Here is a 21,970-nt window from a genome sequence, read left to right on the forward strand (position 1 = left end):
GATCGCCGAAAATGTTCGCGGTCGGCAATACATGTTCGTGGTCGGCAATACATGTTCGTGGTCGACAACATGTTCGTGGTCGACAATACATGTTCGTGGTCGATAATAAATGTTCGTGATCAGCAAAACGTTCATGATCGACAAAATGTTCGTGGTCGACTATACGTTCGTGATTGGTAATAAACATCCCTGATGGCAACCAATTCTCCTAATGCGCCGGCGTCCCCAGGAAGTGGACCCCGAGCAGGAGAGCACCCTCAAAAATGGCCAAGCAAAACTGCCAACCTCAGCAGGGGATGCTCGACTCTAACAGTACAAAAGGTACATTTTAGATTATGATTACATTATTTTATTCGTTCCTGCAACGACTAAGTGCATAAATAAAATCCCGACTAGCGCCAGAGCGCTCGGCCGGGCCGATCGTCGCCTGGTCCCATCCGCCCCGCATGCACTGCTCGGCGGCGAACCCTAACTCGGTTTATACCGGCAGCTCGGCGAAACTCTGTCCCGAGCTTGGGACCCGTATCAGACCCGCTTAAGTCGGGGAAGTCCGACAATCCGCCCCGGCAACTAGAAGTCCGAGCTCGCGGAGTACGAATAAAATTCGAGTCGGGTTAGTGACCTTTGGTCCTAGGGCTCGGCCGAATTCTGTGCCGAGCTCGAGAAGGCTTGATAAGCCCGAGTGTATTATCTTTTGGACCTAGATACCACGACATCGTTGGTCGAAGATCCGAGCAACGGGAACTTAGGACCCGAGCTCAGGGACTTGGCAAATATGCCGAACCTAAACTTAGGTCTAACTACGTAACGAACGTAGTTGAAGCCGCAGAACCTAAGTCCATAAAACTTAAAGCGAATTCGATTAGAGAAATTTAGATTTACTGAGGATCGGAACTTGGACCAATCGTGCAAGTTTGGAAAAGGATATTCATTTAAGAGAGCCCGAAGGCTAAGTACAAAATTGAGGCTTGGTCGTATAATAATGTGAAGGCCATCCTTCTTTACAAAAATGATAAAAGATGCAAAAAACGACTGTCCTAAGGCTCGGTCCTATTGTCCTCGGCGGCCTCGGGGACACCTGGATCCTCCGCAGCCAAAATCCCCGCGCGACCGTCTTCGGCGACCTCGGGAGCAGCCTCGGGCGCCCCCGCTGGGCCCTCCTCGGTAGCCAGCCTAGCCTCTTCGGCGGCCTCGTCGACCGCCGGAGTACCCGCTTCTGACTCTTCAACCCCCGCTCCCGGTTGAAACAGATCAAGGTCGAAGTCGGGGAGAAGTCGCCGTAATTGGTTACGGAAGTCGTTGAAGCCCTGGATGAGCCCGTTCACGCCCTCCTCCTCCAGCAGGTCGCGAAACTCTTCCGATTCACGGAAGAGCTTAACGGCATTTTGGGCCTGCTCCCGGGCCTCCTTCTCCGGAGCTTCGCGTTGCTCGGCCTTCCGCTCCAGATCCCTCACTTCCTGCTCGCGGACGGCGAGCAGGGACTGGGCCTCGGACAAGCGGACCTCGAGCTCTTGGGCCTTGAGGTGAACTTCCTTCACCTCTTGCTCGCGGATAGCGAGCGTCAAAGTGACCTCGGCCCGACGCGCCTCTACAGCGCGCACCTCTGACCTGGCCAGGGCGTGTGCGCCCTTCTCCTCCTCGAGCTCGGCGGTCAGAGCCCGAATCTCGTTCTCGGCCGCCTCCACCTTCGTCTGGAGCACTTTTTGCTCGGCCTCGGATGCGAGGCACCTTGCCTCGGCCTCCTCCTGCCCGCGCTGATGCCTTCGGGCCCGGTCCCGGTAGTCTTGGACTATATGCATCAGCGTCTCGATCTCGTGAAGGTGCTATAAAAGAGGGAGATGAGAAACAAGTCCAGTTCAAAACAAACTGGCACAAATGTAAAGGTTTAACTTACTCGGACGGCAGAACAAGGGGTCGTGTCCATGAAAGCGCCATAGTTCATGGACCGGATTTTGGCCTGGTCGGCCGGGAGTAGTGCAACCTGAAAAACCTCACGCGCCGTTTGGGGATTATCGAGAGCCGAATCGCCCTCGAAGACCGCCCAGCCAGGGGTGTAGGGCACTCTCTCCCGATGACCTTGATTACCCGGCGGGCTCGGTGGGCTAGGCCCTGCTGGGCTCGGCGGATGCGGTTCCACAGCCTCCTGGCTGCACCCTAGCTCGGGACCAGGGAGTTGGGGTCGGTCAGGCAGCCGATCCGATTGCTGTGGGATTGGGGCGGGGCAGCAAGCACGGACGCTCCCGTAGAGCTCGTTCCCCTTTGGTCAAGGCATGGAACTCCCGGCCGACCGGGAACTTGCGAAATCGGCGCCGGGCACGGAAGCGCCATCGTAGCTTCAGCAGAGCTCGTGCCCCTAGAACTTGAGCCTTCCCCCCGACCAGCCTCGGAGTGCTCGGCACAAGGAGTGCTCTTCTCGGCGACCACAGCAGCCGAGATCTTCGCCTTCTTTTTTGGCCCAGGCTGTTCTCCCGCAAGCTCGGCTGCCCTTTTCTGAAAACGAGCATACAGGATGTTGCTCTTGGTCACCATTTTTGCAATGTCTGCAAAGACGAGCAAAAGGAGCTGGTCAAATATTGCGAGAAAAAGGCAAAGGGGAAAATTCCTTAAAAATTACCACCCTTACCCGGAGGGCGCGCCGAGCTCAGACCGACATTGACTAGGGCATCCTCACTCACGAGGCCGCTCAGAAGAATGCCATCCCCGAGGCTGCGGATAGTGTTAAGGATTCCCTACTCGCGCGAGGAAAGCCTGGGGAGTTGGTTAGCGATCTTGAGCCGGCTCCGCCTCCACCTAGGGTCGAACCCCCATGGTCGCTCGGAACCCAAGAAAAAGAATTTCCTCTTCCAATCATGAATGGACGACGGGGCGCCATGAAAGAGTGGCCGACCCGCCCGAAGGGCGATGTAGAGCCACTCTCCATCCCCCGGGTTAGACTTTAGTGAAAAAAGTCTCCGGAAGACATTCACGGAAGACGGAATCCCGTACGCCATACACAGGGACAGGAACCCGATGATTGTCCTCCATGCGTTCGGAGCGAGTTGCGCGGGGACGATTTCGTACTCCCCGAGCAACTCGTTCACAAACCCATGAAGAGGAAATCGTAGGCCGGCCCAGAGTGCCTCCGAGTACACTCCGATCCGACCTAAGGGGGGTCCGTTACCCGGTCCCCCGACCTAGTGGGTTCCAAACGGAACCCTAGCAGAGGAAAAAACCATTCCTCGCACATCTCCACCTCCAACTCACTCATTGTGGACCCAACCTCATTCGGACCAAGCCCCATTAAAAAAGAGAGAGGGAAAAGGAAGAAGGGAGAGGTCCCAAGCGGATGAAAAGAAGGACACCTGCAGAGATTCGCCGGAGATGATGGAGAATCGGCCGCTTCGGATTGAGAAGGAGATGGGAAGAAGATGAAGACAATGGGAGGAAAATCAGAGATGGCCAAGGAGGGATTTATATATAAACCCCTTTGACGGCCCAGATCTGCGAAGCAGAGCGCTACTCCCTGCCCAGATCATAACACGTGTCGGCTCCGAGAATTAACGTACCGTATTTAATTCGAGCTGACGCTTCGAACATAAAAGCGCCTCATCGGATCGTGTGGTCCCATTATGAGCCCACGACGCGAGGACGCTTCGAGAAGCCAGAAGGTTACCTAATGATGAAACGTCTCGAGAAAGAAGAGACGCCGCCCACTAAAAGCGCCTCGAAGCGCGCGGTAATTCAAAAATTCCCTAAACCGCATTAACACGACTCAAACTACTTTCCGCGCTCGAGCCTGTAATCAGCTCGAGCTCGGAAGTCGGGGGGTAGTGTTGGGGAAAAACCCAAGTCGTCCCGGAACAAAGGCGCCGACCAGAAGGCGCCGACTAGAAGGCGCCCGACCAGAAAGCGCCGACCAGAAGGCGCCCGGCCAGAAAGCACCCAACCGGAAGGCGCCGACCAGAAGGCGCCGACCTGACTACGCTCGAACTAAGGGCGCCCGACTCGGCAACTACCTCGGCTCGGCACCCGATCAGGCGCTGAATTCCGAAATGCCTTGCCTAAGTATTCGACCCCAGCTTAAGCCCTTAAAGGAGCCTTATTCCAGATACTCAATCTCACCATATCCTGCTACCGTCGTCAAGCCATTAATGCACATGGCTTTTGCAGGCCTCCGGCACACCCGATCATTAATGCGCGTGGCCTCTGCAGGCCTTCGGCGCACTCAACCATTAAATGAGTATGGTTCATGATGATCTTCTGTTTATTCAGCCATCAAAACGTATGACTTCTCCCGATCTCCGGTTCACTCAACGATTAAAGCGTATGGCTTCTGTCGTCTACGGACATCGAGCCTCTTATGGCAAACCCACTTAATCGCTGATGATGGCATGACTCGACGACGACTTAAGGGCTCCGGCCTGATCTCCAACAGTAACGGTGTTGACTCACACGATCGAACATTAATTCTACTGCATGCCAGACTGTACGACAGGCCGATTGCCCCGTCACATCACAGGTAACCCAGCTCCCTCTATAAAAGGGGAATTCCTCCATTTGAGGGGGGGCGGAACAATGAGAACTCCAACTTCTTACTGCTATCTCCACTCTTATACTGGCCCCCTTTGACTTAAGCATCGGAGGGCCGGCGCCGGAGACCCCGGCCACCGGCTTCTTGCAGGTCTCCCGGAGGACGCCACACCCCGACGGACCGTCACCCATCACCGCCGATTCCCACCGGAGCTCCTCCTTCCCGGCCCAGCGGTCGCCCCCGGGTCCAAATTCCAGCAACACTAAGAATGATAGAACTTGGGCCCATCTGGTTGGCACCTTCCGTGTTCAATCCTGGGCATTGGCATATTACATTTTCATTGCTCAAAAAGGAAATATAGGAACCATATGACATGAGTTCCACGAGGTGATGTAAGTTTATTGAGTTCTAGCAAAAACTTGCTCCATTCGCTGGCATGCCAAGGTACATGTCAAGGTGTATCATGATCCTTCATTATAGGGAATACTATGACTTGATGTTTTTGTCTCAAGTGTTCGATATTTGCCATATTCAAATTAACAGGTCAATTTAACCACATTCAGTTTAACTGGTCACTGGAACCAGCCAAAGAGGCAAGCTGCCCGAATCCCTTCACCAGCCGGTCATTTTAACCACCATATTCAATTTAACTGGTCACTGTAACCGACCAAACAGGCAAACTTCTCTAATCCTTGAACCAACTGAGCACATTATGCTCGTGGCTTCGCAGCTATTTGTGTATTAAAGGGAAGGCACTTTTGGGCTTCATGTTATGCCATCTCTAAGCACTATCTTATCAGCGGCCTTTCTTCTTGATCTCTTCTTTTATCCTCTTTTATTGTTTGTTTTTCATATGTTTACTTTATTCTCTTATTTAACTAGGTTGTCCTCTATTTCCTTAGCTCCTTGCTCCCAATCTCTCTTCTTGTCCCTGCTTCAAACAATTTTACATCGTACTATGAAAAGATTCTCAAGTTAACAAGGCACCTGGTATTGATGTATCAATGGAATTGGGTTGGGGGCTTAGTGTCCGATAATTTATTCTCAGGCTGATATTCCTCTTTGAATCTCTTGTGAAGGTTCCATCATGTTCACGAGCAGTCATTTGTTGAAGAGGCTTCTTAATCTGAAAATTTTTACTCCCTTTTAGGCCATTGTAAAACGAAACCATCTAGTCAGTTGGTCCCAGCACCTAGTCTCTCACCAAGGCATGAATTTTAACTTTTGACGTGCCCACATATTGTCCTCATTAGAAACAAAAATGAGTATGTAAGATAGTCAAAAGTATGGCTCCTAAGCCGCAACATGTTTTCTCTCATCCTTTGACACCTTCCTCTTTCCAGTTTACTAAGCAGCTTTTAACTTACCAAAACTTATGCCACCAAGTGCTTTGAATAATTAACAATTGAACTCTTAATATATAATCCATCAAGGGTGAGAAAATGAAGGCCGTAGGAGGTCTATGACATACTATATGTGCATATATGATGCCTAATTTCCTCAATAGCAAATTTATTTCATTCTTTCAACATGTGAAAGTTTGCCCTCCAAATGAAAGTTTGCTCTACAAGTTGAAGCACTCATTTTGTTGTTAAAACATGCATGCAACTAAGCATGCTTAGTGTAGGATCCACAGTAAAGTTTACTATCTTTATTTCCTGATGATTGCCTTACATAAATTTATTTTACATCTCACTCACATATGGACAATATAAGTACTCCAAATCAAGCAGGGTAAAGTAGAATGAGGCCGAGAGTATTTATGACAAATTGCTATATCTATTGTTTTGATGGCAGTTCCTTGGTACCAGTCTTGGATGCTTCTTTGATATTATAAATACAATTAATATGATAACCCATTTAAGTATAAGAATAAATTCTTTCTTTAAAAGCTGAGATTCAGAAAACATCTGCTTGGTATACACAATTCAGATGTAAAAATGAAAACCTTGATTTTTTTCATGATGATGAAACAATAAAATCTCCATTGTCATCCGATTTATTGAATTTATTTTACTCCAAATCCATGCCCAAAATAGTTGGGAAAAGGCTTAATAGCTATGGTTTTTGACTTGTTTTATTCCAGAAAGGAGAAAGAAAAGGTGTTAATGTGGACTATGTTCTCTTGCAGACAAAGAAGTTTTTTCAGGAAATTAGTGTCCCTGCTGATGTGAAATATATTGATCCTACCTACATGATCCGAGCAGTCCGTGCTAATGCATCTGATGGCATTCTATGCACTGTTTTAGGCCAAAATGCTGTAAGAATATCTCTTCATAGGACCTATCTGATGATTTCAATTACATTTAAGTAATGGACTGAGATTCAATTCACAGGTTCATGGTGCATTTGCTGGATTCAGTGGCATCACAGTCGGCATATGCAATACCCACTATGTTTATTTCCCCATCGCAGAAGTCATCTCTTATCCAAAGCAGGTTGATCCCAACAGTCGGATGTGGCACCGTTGTTTGACATCCACAGGCCAGCCTGATTTCATCTGATTTCCAAGGACTTCACAAAGTCTGAAATGAACCGGTAATTCTTCATCAAAGAGTTAGAAATATATAGAACAACAGATTGTTATTCTAATGTTTATGGGGACACAAATGTACCCGTTCAATCAACAGAGCATACTCAACTTCAAGTTTTGCTCAAACAAACAAACAAACAAACAAACAAAAAAAGCACACTCAACTTCCAAAGAAAATAAAAGGCAATCAGTACTACTATTCAAATTTCAAATTTGTGAAGGTATTGTATACTGGCTCAATCTCTCTTCATGTAATTTTGTTGGCAAGCTCGATAGGGGTTTGAGATAATTTAAAAGCCTGAACTGGTGTCCATTAATGTTTCATTTGTCCCCCTAGTTACTACGAGAACCATTTTTCCAAAGATAAAAAAGAGAGAGAGATCTCCCTGCTATTGCACCCAAATTCACTACTGGAAAAACTTATGATGACAGGTAACTTACAACATGATTCAGTGAAGAATAGCAGTTTTTTTTCTTTTTTCCTGCTTCTTGCTATAAAAACAGACCTTCTGCAGTAACTTGTCGTTCATGTGTGTGCTGACTGGGTTCTTTGTCCTCTGGCTCATTCAATTCTGCCGTCAGCCTTGACAGCGGGCTGGCACCTCCTGCCTCCACTGATGAATCTGCTGGCTTCACCGCTAGGTGGCCGTGGTCCCTAACCAAATCAACTGTTCCAAGTTCCAAACACAAGGCTGGAACTGGCCATCAAGGTGGTCACTCCTTCCATCTGGTTGGCTGTTGGAAGTGAAGCTGATCACGAGGCAATAAATCAAGTCCCCAATCTTGCGGCCCTCCCACGTTACTTTGTGCCCTCATGATCCCCCCACCAACTTCACTGCCATTTCCTTTGAACCGAGTTAAAATGTGCACAAACAAATAACATAACTGCAGGGAGAAAATAACAAGGCTGTAATCGATGTATATTAATCTCATTGCTGCAATTTGTTGCTAAACTCATCCAGCATTTATCCTTTTCCTATCCATATTCTAACCTTGTCATTTGTCTTCTAGTATGGGATAACAAAGAGAGATGTTGAGCTTCAGCTGTTCCTAATGGTTGATTTTGTTTATTATTATTTAAACATGGTCTTGCATGGACCGATTGGAGCAGTTATTCTAGGTTTAGACTTACTGTGGCTGCCCCTCTATACTTCCAAAGAAATGGACAAATAACTGGCTCTGTCTTGTCTTCTAGTGCAGGCCAAAGGTGGCGGATCTGTTCTCCGCCTCCTCAGGACCCTGAGGAGTCCTTGTCTTTAGTGTCGGCCCCAAGTATCCATCTCTTTTTACTTCATATCTTTTTCCCTCCTGGGCTAAACCCCAAACCAAACCCAAATCCCAAAGAACAGAGTTGTTGTGCTTGTTAATTACCAGACTGACTGTCTTAGATTTTTGTTATAGTTTGTCCATTATGGATTGATAGAGAAATCGGTTTTAACTTTAGCATTAGCCATGTTCGAGGACTACTTTTTTTTTTTTGAAGCTGTTGATGCACGTTAAGTTCCGCAAGGGGTTGCTGATGATGAGCATGACTAACATTTACATTTTCTACCAAGAGTGCAGGAGTGTACAAGGCATATATCATCATTATTATTATTTTTGTTCCTTCAGAAAAGCAGATAAAAATATATTTATTTCATTAGAACCAATACTTTTTGATGGATTGGGATCTTATGATAACCAGCTCTCTCTTTCCATCTAAAGGAGACACTGTACAAGCTTTATTCGAGGTGCAGAAGTATGTTTTGCTGCCTTGTATCAGTCCCAAGCTTTAATCAATATAAAGGCTTTATTGGAGCTGCAGGAGGACGCTTGCTATTTTAATTAATCGATCTAATTCAGGAAAAAGAGAGTTGCGCTGTCACCACATTTTAATGCTGCCTTGTAAACGAGCTGAGCTAATGGCTCTAAAAGAGTAGGTACGACATCGGGCCTGCAAGTCAATGATAGCAGCAAAATTATTAATGGCGATGTTGACTACATCATAGTTAGGGTTTCAAACTATCTGCGAGCAGCTTATACTTTGGCATGGACATAGCTCGTCTTATCTAATTTAACCTCCTCATATCAACTCCATAAAAGGGCCACCAACTTGGCCTGGCTTGAGTAGTAGAGTCCACAAAGATTAAAAAAAAACACATCCTTCATGTCGATGAAAGCTAAATAATTTACAACTCACCAATTAATGGGCAATTGTTCGGAGAATAATTCAGTGAGTGAGAAGTTAAGAGATTTGATTGACAAGGTATCAGCAGTATGGAGAATAATGCGAGTCTCCGCCATGCGAGTTAAAACAGTTCGGAGCAGACGTGGACAGAGTAATTTTATTCTGGTCAGTAGTTTGAGATGGCATTTCACTCCATCAACTACCCGTGACATGGCTCGACGCTGGAAACCAATCTGTTGCTTTTGCCAGAGGCAAGCTTGGATGCGCATGGGGTGGTCGACTCTTAAAATGTCGAAGATTCCTACGCCCATTCTTTCTTTATATCGTCCCCTGTTTTGGTGGTAGCAAGTAGTGCGGTGTAGATACCGCAGTAGAAGATTAATTCCCATGCTCGCTTGCATCCAAGCATTGTACAAATGTGTTATCTGGTGCTCTCTCTCTCTCTCTCTGTCTCTGGGATCCAATTTAGCTGACCTTTATATACATCACCATTATTAAAAAGAGATGCATGGTGTCCCAAATGCTTGTAGGCAATTTTTTAGTTGTATGAGAAAGCTCTAGGAATGCTATGTTTTCAATTAAGCATAAGCATGGGTACAGAAAAACGTAAAATTAAATCAAAGTAAGTACTGTCGTAGACAATTGCTGCTGCTTTGATCAAGTTGATTAATACATGTACTGTGATCGATGGAGCATTTATTAATCTCAAGTCCACTTTAAGAGTTGAACAGCAGGGAAACACCAGGCTCTACAGGATAATATCTTTTTCATTGACTCAGTAGGAAACGTCTGCTTCAATAGAACCCGGTCCCTGGTTATGTTGCAATGGCCGTTTTGGAGGTTTGTACTTCGATGCACACCAAAGGGAAACCTCACGCCGTTGGAAGTGGCCCCTCCCCAACAATTCATATATGAAGACTTTTCCTCCAAAGGGTTACATTTGCTACATTTGTCACATAAGTTTCCATTTTCCTAATATCTAGAAAGTAATCCCTGAGCTCCTTTTTCAGAGAGCACCATATGGCCACACTTTCTTGGCATGTCTCCTTAGGATCAATGTGCTCCAACTCAAAACATAATTGAGAACTAAATATTGAAGGTCATTTACATTTTCAGGAAGCAGAGGCACACATGCTATGCTGGATCAACAATTCATATATAAAGACTTTTGCTCCAAAGGGGTACATTTGCTACATTTGTCACATAAGTTTCCATTTGTCTAATATCTAGAAAGTAATCCCTGAGCTCCTTTTTTGGAGAGCACCATATGGCTACACTTTCTTTGCATGCCTCCTTAGGATCAATGTGCTCCAACTCAAACATAATTAAGAACTAAATATTGAAGGTCTTCTACATTTTCAGGAAGCAGAGGCACACATGCTATGCTGCATCCAAATGTAGGGACCATGGCAAATGGAATGGGGTCATCCATCATAACATACAAAAGGAATTTGTTGAGCCAGCTCCACTTTGGCTCATTGCTAGAAGTGTTGCCTGCACACATGCTGCCAGCCTCTAGACTAGTCTTGAGTGAATCATTGAAGTCTTCTGAAATAAAGTATTTCATCAATAGACTTGTGAAGCTTCATAAGATTAATTGTTTTCATGCGGCAATTTGCTTAGCTTTTTTTTTTTTTAATACCTTCATCTTGTTTCATAAGAACTTAACAGCAGCTAAAAGCAAACTACCTAAAATTAGATATGACCTTAACAGATTGGATCTCTGGAAGTACTTAAGCCTTGCTTGTCTTCATAGGATAAAATAAGACAAAGCAAAGGCAAGCACTATAAAAGAAACCAAGGCAGGAGGAGAATAATAATCCTATCATTTTTTTTAAAGGCTCTTTGCTCTTTTAACAGCTTATGCTGAAACCTGAAACTTCCAAGGGGTCCCCCACATCTCCCACCATTCCCTATAAATATTGTCTCTGTTTTGTATGTTGCCATCCCAAGATTTGTACTGACCCAGGGGCTCTTCTTTTATATCAGAGGCAGCAAACCCCAGAATTGCAGACAAGCAGTCAAACAATAGAAAGACATACCAGAAATACAAATATAAAAGAAAGTAATCGTATAAATGATGCAAACCCACTGCTTTTTACCTCTCCTCTTAACTTTTTCATGTGGGGTCCTTTATAGATCCCAAATAGGAAAGTATTTCACAATAAGAACAAATCCAAAGAACACCAGGTTTTCTTAATTTATCTCTGGCAGCCCCTCCCTCAAATTCTAACAGTAATCACTCTCTCTCTCTCTCTCTGCCATATTTTTACTCAGTTCTCTGTTGTCCTTCATAATTTTGCAGCAGGTGATTGCTTCATTCATATTAAAAGCATGAGCTGATGACCCCCTCACTTATATTTATTCCCTTTTTTCTCATCCTTGTCAAGTTTCTCTATACTAGACCACACCAAATCTCCCACTAACCAAACCAGAGTTGAAAGATACCAAGCCTCCCAAACAAGTGAACACAACTAACAGAGCTCTCTTCCTTCATGGGATTGATGGCCTGCTTAGTTTCCAATTCTTGGCAGCTGGAGTGGGTTGATGAGAATTTGCATGCGACCCAACTGTTATATCATCACTTTTATAGCTCAGGGATGCAGCATCCAACACCCCAATTGGGCTATGTGGTATAAAGGAAGCTGATGGACCAGCACTTCTACTACTCTCCTTCCCCGCCAATGTCTTCGCTTGGATCTCTTCATAACATCTTAACACTCTCACCTGCAACACCGTCACCCTGGTCAAGATCGGAACAAAAACCTTCGAGCATGAATGGCAGTGTCACGTAACATATTACTAGATAGAAAAATATACCTTATCTACATGGATGCAATGAGTTAAATTGTTTTCGATTTCCACAATCTGGATTTCTCTCAACGCCGACAATGCAACAGCAGCGGCGATCTCAGAGGGCCTGAATCCTAGAAATCCTGTCCCTGCAATTCAATTTAAGCTGCACTTGTGTTAGGGTTGCAGATCAAGCCAATCCACTCTTCCACTAAGAGAGACTATATTTATGTATAACATGCACTAACCGACCTCTAACAGCGTTCAGGATGAGTTCTACAGAGCGCGAAACTAATGAATTTGTCGGGGAATTGCCATCGTTAAACTTCTGAAGAAAGTAGTCTATGAATGAGAACGGTGTCACGGCTTGCATCCTCCACTTGAGGGTGCTTAGTACTAAAAGCTCCATCCTCTGGATGGTCCTGGCTTCAAATGCATATTGTGCCTCACCAACCTACAGGACCATATAAGAATTACTGATAGGTAAGTAAGAACGTTGCAGCCAAGAACACCACAGAGAGAGATGTGCTTGCGGCTACTTTCTTCACCTGTAAATCTAGTGATAAAGGAACTTCATTTTCCTCCATCTTAGCAGCAAGAGATAAGCAGGCCACAGAGAGCAACTGTACCATCCAAGCCTTACTCTGCTATAAAAAAGAGATTGGATAAATGGAAACAAGTAATAAAAAAAGCATTACCAATTAAACACTTATGAAAAGTTACAGTCTACACTACAAACACTTAAACATATTTGTTCAATGGAGTTAATATTATCCTGAAATGGTTCTTACTGGGAGTTCATAGGCTGAGAGGAATCGATCCACATAATTTACAGATAAATAGGCACTCAGAGGTCCAAAATTGTAATGAGCATGAACCTGTTCATAACAATACCACCCATTGGTTACAAAAGGAGAGCATATTTGTACATTTAATTAAACAAAAGATAAGAAAGAAAAAGAATTTGTTAATATTATCAATGGACAGCTAACTGGAAAAGAAAAAATATAAACTTATTTCCATATAGATAACAAACAATATCATTTTTTTAGCATGAAGGAAGAACACCTTGAACTATCGAAAGCACATATAACATTAAATCTAAACAAACCAGGAGGGAAAAAAAAAAAAACTTAAAGAGGAGACAAAATAGAGCAAATGAAGAAAGCTACGCATAATTTACTATTAACATCAAGAGACGAATGATGACAAAAAGGCGATTTACACTCCTTGTCAAATAGATAACAAAGAGCATTGTCAAATAGATGGCAAAGAACCTACAATACGGTTGAAAACGACTACATCGCTAATTATAGGCAAAACCAAACTGGAAAAAGGCTTTTTTTAGCTAAAAAAATTAATTGAAACACAGGAGAATGAACAAGAAACGCGTCCAAGTTAATACACAGGCTCAAAAATCAAACATCATGTGCACAGAACTCGTTGAAAAAGACACAAAGCTCTAAGCCCAATAACAAATCCACAACACTGAGGTGAAAAGAAGAGGTAAAGGAAAAAACAACCTTTCCAATCCAATCAATAGCATCTCTCCTAACTGAAATGTCCAAGTCCCCACTCAGAAACCTCTTGGCATAATCCTCTTCCGGAACATGTTCTAATTCCTTCTCAACCAGCAAAGCAATGCATTCCTCTGATTGTCCGGGAAAGCCCTCCAAGAACCCATAAAGATCACTCCTTTGTTCTGGAATCCAGCCAGGATCATAGCCCCTGGCTTCTTCATTGAATCCCTCCAGTTCCCCATCATCAAATTCCATAATGCTGGTGTTATCCTCGGTGCAGAGGAGGTTTGATGAAGCGAAGTTATAGGCGACATTCATCGGAGTTGGATTTATAGGATTTCTTCTCTCTTTCTCCTCCTCAAATGGCCCTCTTTCGGGAGGAGGAGGTCTAAAAGATGGAGCTTTTTACACTATTGGTTTTCAGCTAAGAGCGAAAAAGACAGGAAGAAAGAGGAGAGGAGGACAATGTTGTATACGGAGCTTTGCGAAGCATGGGTGGAGATGGGCGAAATGGCCAGCAAACCGAGCGAGTGTAATAGTTAAAAGGACTACGAAGGGGGAGCAGAAGAAGGGCTCGTTTGGTTCGCGAAAAGCGAAAAAAAAAAAAAAAAATATTTGGTTAGAATTTTAAAAAAAAAGAAAAATAAAAAAATATATATTTTTATAAAAATATGATTCACATGTTTCAATAAAAAAATATATAAAAAATTATTTTTTCATAAGCCGTAAATCATTCTATTTTTATTTTTTCCAAAAAAGTCCTTCAGCATTAAAGAGACATTAAAGACCTAATTTTTATTAAGGGTATGATAGAAATTATACATAACTTTCTCAGAAAAGTGGATGGTTAACCAAACATAAGCACTCGAAATCTGTCACTTTTCCATTGTCAATCAAACATGCCAAAAGTACTTTTTCAGACATGCTCTTCGTAGGAATCTACTTCGCAGGAATCATATTCATAGGAGAAAAAATACTTTCCGTGAACCAAACAAGCCCTAAGTATCCGTTTGGGAGTTCTGGCTTTTAGGGTTCTTGGTTTTGGGATTTAGTGGGGGTGGTGTGAGAAGGGATGATGATGCAATAATTTGATTTGGTGTGGCAATGCATCATGGCATGATTTGGTGAGGGGGAAGTATGGATTTCTGCCCTTGGGTTTGGTGAGAGATTGCCATTGATGGCCAGAATGCAATGGCCCTGGTGCATAGGGCGGGTCCATCTAATGACCATCAAGGTGGAGGGAACCTTACATTAAAAATTTTATTGTGGAAACTAAGCTTCACCCTTTGCATTTCTTACAACGAAAAATAAAAGAAATCCATAACAAAATAATTGTGCTATTAAATTATGCTATTAGTCACCAAATAAAATATTTGTTAGGATCACTATGGAGATTTCAATTTAAAAACTATTATTAGAGTATGTTAATGTAATAATTAAATGAGTCATATCTAATTGCTAAATTATGTTTCTCATTCTTATCTATAACCAATCTTATGTCATTTCAAACACTAAAATACCAGAATCATTCAAATTGTCAATAAATTATTTATCAGCAAGAGAGCTTTGCCATTAGCATGGATTTTTAGTTCGCTGACATTAAAAATAAATATGAATGAGAATATATAATTAAGATTAATTGAATTCATGAGACGGAAATTTTAATGCTTAAGTTATTGAATATTTGAGGATAATTTTATTAGGCAATCAAGCTCTCATTTATCTTTAGTTTTTGGGATCCATTTTCATACTCGTGCTTTCTATAATTATAGAATTCTTTTTTTATTGGGCAAACTAGTCGAGCACATATGCTCCCATCTCACCGGATTCATTTTCATATTTGTATACTATTCCATTACAAAAAAAATCTGTTGAATCTGTTTCGTATAAATACATATATACATCATATAAATATAAACAATCATTTCATATTTATACTCTATATTCATAGACAATCATTGGGATTTATTTCTATATTTGTGCTATCTAAAATCGTGGAATCCTTTATTATTGACTTCCATTATTATAACTACACTATACCTGCTCTTAAAAATATGGGATTTGTGTTATATGAGATTATACATATCCAAGGAATGCAAAAAAAAAGAAGAAGATTGGCAACCATTCTTCCCAACCAATTTTCTTATGGAATGAGAGCAGGACATCTAACACTCCATCTCCTCTCCATATGAATCTATCTAATTCTTTCTTGCATCCTATCACCATGAGTATGTTGGAAGAAACTATCACTAATAGATCTAGTGGTGTCAATAAAGATAATGGTACGAGATTTGATACTCTCCTTATCATTAACTCCACGAGTTCTTGATGGAAACATCTCTAGTTCCTAGAGGTGTGCAGTTATTGTTGCCTCTGGAGCAAAAGATAAATTATGTTTTGTGGATGAGTCTCTACCCAAACCATCTATACTTAATTATCCTACTAACAGATTGTAGGCAGATTTTGAAGATCGTTCTTCTCAACGGAATGGTCCCAAAATTTAAATATAGGACGAGCTAGCCTTCTATTCAATGTAGCACCATGCACATGTAGTTCTTTCATGGAACTACAGAACGAACACAACGTGAAGAATTTGTATCAATATGACGCACCCCGGTGCGTGGGGATGCTATACACCGGGTGTCGCGCAAACTAGAGTTAGCTAAGAGGCGTCTCCGGCAATGGAACCGCGAGGTTGTGGGCGATATTTTCCGGAGAGTTGAGGGGGTTGAGATTGCGATCGCTGAGTTGCAGAGGAAGGAAGATCTTGAAGGTGCGCTCTCGGTGGATGACATGGATGACCTTCGGAGGCTTCTAGCGACTCACCACTCACTACTACGGCAGCACGAGATCTTCTGGCGACAGAAATCTCGGATTCAGTAGGTACATGAGGGTGACCGTAATTCTAGTTTCTTCCACCGGACTACGGTTATCCGGAGGCAGCGAAGCACGATCCACTCGTTGCGAGATGGGTCTGGACATCGGGTGGAAGGGGAGCCTGCCATCCGACAGATCCTGTTGGATTTCTTCCGTATCAGATGGACGGAGGATGAGGATTCCGGCGACAGAGACCACCCCCCGAGGGTGGATGCGGGAATCAAGGATGTTGAGAATGCTGCCCTGGTCCGACCGGTGTCGGCACAGGAGGTACAGGAGGCAGACTGGGCTTTGGCTCCAGACAAGGCCCCGGGATCGGACGGTTTTCCCCCATTCTTTTTCAGACATGATGCCGGAGGATTGGGAGGCACCTTCATCACGCTCATTCCGAAGCGTCAGGAGATGGCAGAGCCCAGTCACTTCAGGCCCATCAGTTTGTGTACAACCTTGTATAAGGTTGTGGCAAGAATAATGGTCGGAAGGTGAAGCCCCTTCTGCCTGGCATTATCAGCCAGGAGCAGGAGGCGTTTATAGCTGGCAGAAATATTTCCCATAATGTTCTGTTGGCCCAGGAGATGATGTGGAATCTTCAGCGAGCATCGAAGCGACATAGCTTGATGGCTATTAAGCTGGATATGGAGAGAGCTTACGATAGGATCAGATAGAGTTTTCTTCAGCAAGCACTGGAGGCGTACGGTTTCCACAGGCGGTGGATTGGTTGGGTCCTGGGATGTGTTAGGGGGCTAAAGTTTTCTATCTTGGTCAACGGCACACCGTCACCTTTCATCGAGTCCACCATGGGGTTGCGTCAGGGATGCCCTCTATCACCTTATTTGTTTATTATTTGTGCTGACATCTTGTCTCATGATTTGCAGAGGGTGTGTGCCCGCAGGAAGCTGGAGGTCTATGCCCCCGCCCCGAGGGCTAGTCCTCTTTCTCACTTACTCTTTGCTGACGATTGTCTTCTTTTGGCCAGGGCGCGGGTCTCTGATGCACGGGTCCTTCGTAGGGTGGTGGCGGATTACTGCGCGGCGTCAGGTCAGAGAGTTAACTTCCAAAAGTCAGCTGTTCACTTTAGCCCGTGCACGGAGAGTAGGGTCAGACAGGAGATCCGAGGGATTTTGCAGATACCTGAGCAGGAGGAGACATTGACCTACCTGGAAGTTTCCATCATAGGCCGTAGACTACGGGTGGCAGAGTGCTCCAGTTTGGTGCAGCGGATAGGGAGCAGGTTGGAGGGATGGAGAGCGGCCTCCCTATCTATGATGGGGAGACTGACTTTGATCAGATCGGTGTTGGGGTCCATGGCAGTATATCTCATGGCCAACACCGTGGTTCCGAAGACGACCTTGCTGAGAGTCGAGCGACTGCTGGATGCTTCCTATGGGGGTCACACGGCGGAGGTCGCGGGATGCATTTGGTGGCCTGGGAGCATGTCTGCCGGCCTACCAGTGAGGGCGGTCTCGGGGTGCAGTCCCTACTGGAGCGGCGTGAAGCCTTCATCGCTCGACATGCAGCTCGGTTTCTATTAGAGCCACATGGGCTGTGGAGTCAGGTGATGGCAGCCAGATATGGCCGCGAGGGCTCAAGGGTGGCATGGAGTGGGCGGCGAGTTTCCTTCATGTGGCGTGAGATTGGGAGGTACCTGCCAATGGTGTCGGCAAACATCAGGTGGCTGATAGGCGATGGACGGAGTATTGATGTGACTGCGGATCCATGGATGGATACCGTCCCACTGAGGTGGTGGCCGACCATGGTCGATGCTGAGGCAGTGGAGGGGTTGCGGGTCTCCGATCTTTTTGCCCCGGGAGAGTCTACGTGGGATGACGCCAGGCTACGACAGTTGTTCGGAGGACATCTAGCTGAGAGGATCCGGTCCCTTCCGGTGCTTGGATGTGGGGGGCCAGATGTCAGGATCTGGGGCACCTCTTGCCGGCCCAGCATCAGACTAGGAGACCTCTCCCAGGTTATCCAGTGAGAGCATGAGCCGGGGCAGGACTCCACCTGGATCTAGAGGTCGGGGCTTCACCCGAGGGCGGCACTCTTCCTATGGAAGGTGGCGTGGGACCGCCTTCCGACGAGAACAGTGCTGAGCAGGCGAGGATGGGGGATCCCAGCGGAGTGCGGGACATGCAATGTTGAGGATTCGGTCGACCACGTGCTCTCCCAGTGTACGTGGGCGAGGTCGGCATGGCAGTGGGCAGGGATCCCGCGAGAGGTCTGGTGTGGGAGGCTTCAGTTTTTACAGATGATACAGCAGTGGTTGGCCCGCCCTTGGACATATCAGGAGACTATCAGAGCGACCTGCACAGCTCATCAAATCTGGCTGGCCCGGAACGCCCGCACTTTCGGTGAGCGCAGGGTATCACCGAGGTTTGTAGCGGAGTTTGCGCGAGTATAAGCATTGGAGATCAGACCTTCTTCAGATGGACCTCTGATAGCTCGGGACACCTGGGGTTCCCTATCTGCTCCGGCAGTTCCTCAGACGGTATTCTTTACCTGGGAACCCCCACCCCCGAGTTTCCTTAAAGTCAACTTCGACGGATCAGTACTGGATGGAGGAGCGCGGGGTGGTGCGGGCTTTGTGATATGGGACCCGCACTCCAGAGTGGTGGCAGCAGGGGGCTGTCAGTTGTTCGGCATTTCGGTTCCCGGGGCAGAGCTACGAGCTGCCTGGGCGGGGCTTCGATATGCGAGGCAGGTATTGCAGGCTGGCTCGGTTGTCCTGGAGGGCGACTCGGCCACAGTTATCAGGTGGATCCAGGAGGGGCTGAGGGGTGTGGGCACAGACCACCCCTTGGTTCGGGATATAGGGATGATGTGTGGGGTTGGGTGGCTGTCCAGGCTAAACATGTATTCAGAGAAGCCAATGGGACGGCCGATTGGGTGGCTGCCTTTGCGGCTCATCATTCAGGGTACACCCTTTGGGTGGGGGAGGGGGAGCTGCCACTGGCACTCCGTGAGTTAGTGTTTTTTGACTTTATTGGGTGTATTCGTACACGTATTGTATGAAAATCCGTTTTCAGCAAAAAAAAAAAAAAGAAAGAAAGAAAAACAAAGTTTTTAGCACCTAAATCTTAGCCATGAAACCTCTGCAAAATGTGACTAAAGTGTATTCTCTAGTTCTTTAGGAGGAGCAGGAGAAATGCATTAAAATTAATCAAGGTTTAAGTGTTGATGCCGCGGTCCTAGCTACTAATACTGGTAATAATTCAAAGTTAAGAAAATTTGGACAAGCCTACTGGGGTCCCAAACTTGATTGCGAAGAGTATGGTGATGTTAGTTAGTCATGCCAAAGCCAAATGTGAGAGCAATGTGGTCTATCCACCAGATCATATAAAAACCAAAAGTAGTGGCTATCTACAATAAAAGAATTCTCCTACACCTGTTAGAGCATCAAACAATTTGCATCTGATTGTGCTTCCAGTTTGGAACTTTTACCGTAATCTTATTGCATCTCCTTCAATGTAAGTGCAACCAGCATTCCCTTTCCAAATGTAACACCAACCCAGTACCATCAGCTAATGTCAATTTTGAATGTTAATATCCATCCTTTTATGAACTTTGTTGGAGTGCTTTCTTATACTTATATGACACCTACTCATTCTTAGATCATTGATTCGGGGGTATTTAACCATTTTGCATTCTCTCTATCTTTACCGAGAGTTTTCGGTAAATGTTTCATGACTCGAACCTTTTGCATTCTCTCCATCATTGATATAACGCATGTTGGAATATGTACTTGACCAACAAACTCAAGTTAAGTGATATCCTCCGTTACAATCTTATTTCAGTTAGCTAGCTCACAAATATGCATTACAAGACATAGTGAACATTCGTATAAAATATTTTGATTGATCTTCGTTTTCTTTACTCTCAAGGTGATACATGCAACAATCATAATTACTATATTATAGAAACTACATCCTCACACAATTATTGCATTAATTTACCTCTTCCCGTAGCACAATCTCTATTCATTTTAGAGTATAACATTGTCCTCTATGGATATACAATAACTTTATAAGGGCTATATTTTTATATTATTAACTATGATCATTTGTTTCTAGGTTTTAGATTTTCTGTCATTTATTGGGCAAAATTCTAGAATGGAGTTGTGATAAGTTGATGACTCAGATATACGGTAAAACTTAATACATGAACAATAAGATGGTTATGTAGCCTATGAAGCAGGATTTGAAAGTCGAAATTTAGAATTGGGATTTTTTTTTTTGGACAAAAGAATACTCAAGCAAGTCAACTTATAAAGGCCAAATAATTTTTCTTATTTTGTCACTTTTTATTTTTTCACAATTCTTACTCAAACTCTCTTAAAAAAGAATAAAAAAATTAATATAAAAGATTAAGTCAAAGTACAAAACTTGTTATTGATAAAACTAAGAAGAAAATTTGTAATAACACATAAATTCTAGATAAGCAACTACTAACAAAAGCAAACATTTATGAATTCCAATATTTTTGATTGAGCATATGTTTGTTCAACAATGGAGCGTGAGCTCATTCTTCTTTGAAAACTTATAATGAATGAGAAGTGCATAACTAGTATAACTCGATCACTTATCATGCTTTTAACACAAAATAATGAATATATAAACTTGATGACAAAAGCTTATTTTAGATAATCATGCAAGCAATGCAAATATTTGTATTACATGAAAACGTGTATAAGGAGAGAAACTACCTTCAATTAAGCGAAAAAATATTGCAGAATGAGTGATTAAAGAATATAATTAATTGATGTTCTTGAATTATTTAAAAGAGTGTTTGGCCTGGGTATTGGTTAAAATGTGATCAACCAATAATTCCAAGAGTGAGGTTATGAAAAGATAAATTGAAGCCAATAGGCAAGGGATGCCCACAATATTATTGCAACACTAAATAAAGGTCTCAAAGAGGATCGATATCAAGTTCAAATGGTATATTAATGGCAGCAGTTATTAAACTTTTTGACATAACAATACCAATGGTGAAATTGCAGGATCCTTGCGAAGGTCTGTTGTATGTGATGAAGCATGTTAAGGCAGCCTACATTGTTCTTGAAGAGGATTTGTCGATAGTAATTAGGTGGCTATCAAATTCACAAAGTTTTGAGGTTTCTCATCTGTTACTATATGACTATTTGGAACTAACTTTTGCTCTACTTGGGTGACACATATTTTTTGAAAAGCTAATAGTGTCGCTCATTGGATGACGACATATATGGCTAATTATATTGGAACTACTTTGTAGATTGTTGTCTCAATTTTTTTTTAATTTTATATATTTTATTTTTTGATTCATACGAATGTAGTGTCTCTAAATTGATGAGAATAAATTCAATTTTATCCAAAAAAATCAAGACTTTTTTTTTGCTGAAATGGATGATTCATACAGATGTAGTACACATACATCTAAAAAGGTCAAAATACAACATATCTTGGAGGGCATTACTCTCCCTAACTCATAGGGTGTCTCTAAAGTAGTTGGCCATGTACGAGGCTATCCAGTCTGCAGCCTCGTTGGTTTTTTTTAAACATCTACGGTTCAAAAGACCATTCGTCGCAGACCAT

The 21,970-nt window shown here is 43.9% G+C and overlaps 2 protein-coding genes across 4 annotated transcripts in view; one reads left to right on the plus strand and one right to left on the minus strand.

The window, feature by feature from the left end:
• Positions 1–7,503, plus strand: part of LOC103711028 (ATP-dependent 6-phosphofructokinase 5, chloroplastic) — a 30,483-nt gene extending 22,980 nt beyond the window's left edge. Inside the window, exons 11-12 of one of the 2 annotated variants that reach the window (XM_026806207.2) lie at positions 6,642–6,770; positions 6,847–7,503. In XM_026806207.2, coding sequence (XP_026662008.1) covers positions 6,642–6,770; positions 6,847–7,014 — 297 coding nt within the window. In that variant the 3' untranslated portion in view covers positions 7,015–7,503. The remainder of the gene's footprint in view (positions 1–6,641; positions 6,771–6,846) is intronic. The other variant, XM_008796996.3, reaches the window with a different exon arrangement.
• A 3,538-nt stretch (positions 7,504–11,041) lies between these two features.
• On the minus strand, positions 11,042–14,092 carry LOC103710999 (cyclin-D4-1-like). 2 transcript variants are annotated; one of them, XM_008796959.4, is made up of 6 exons: positions 13,527–14,092; positions 12,795–12,881; positions 12,552–12,650; positions 12,256–12,457; positions 12,031–12,152; positions 11,042–11,937 (listed from the first exon to the last, which is right to left on the minus strand). In XM_008796959.4, the coding sequence occupies exons 1-6, from the start codon at positions 13,839–13,841 to the stop codon at positions 11,704–11,706; spliced, it is 1,059 nt and encodes a 352-aa protein (XP_008795181.1). In that variant the 5' UTR covers positions 13,842–14,092; the 3' UTR covers positions 11,042–11,703. The 2 variants fall into 2 exon arrangements, with proteins under 2 accessions (XP_008795181.1, XP_017699255.1); XM_017843766.3 differs by having other exon boundaries at positions 11,043–11,937; positions 12,552–12,647.
• Positions 14,093–21,970: the final 7,878 nt, after the last annotated feature.

Source organism: Phoenix dactylifera, chromosome 8 (genome assembly GCF_009389715.1).
Source record: "Phoenix dactylifera cultivar Barhee BC4 chromosome 8, palm_55x_up_171113_PBpolish2nd_filt_p, whole genome shotgun sequence".
Taxonomy (NCBI): Eukaryota; Viridiplantae; Streptophyta; class Magnoliopsida; order Arecales; family Arecaceae; genus Phoenix; species Phoenix dactylifera.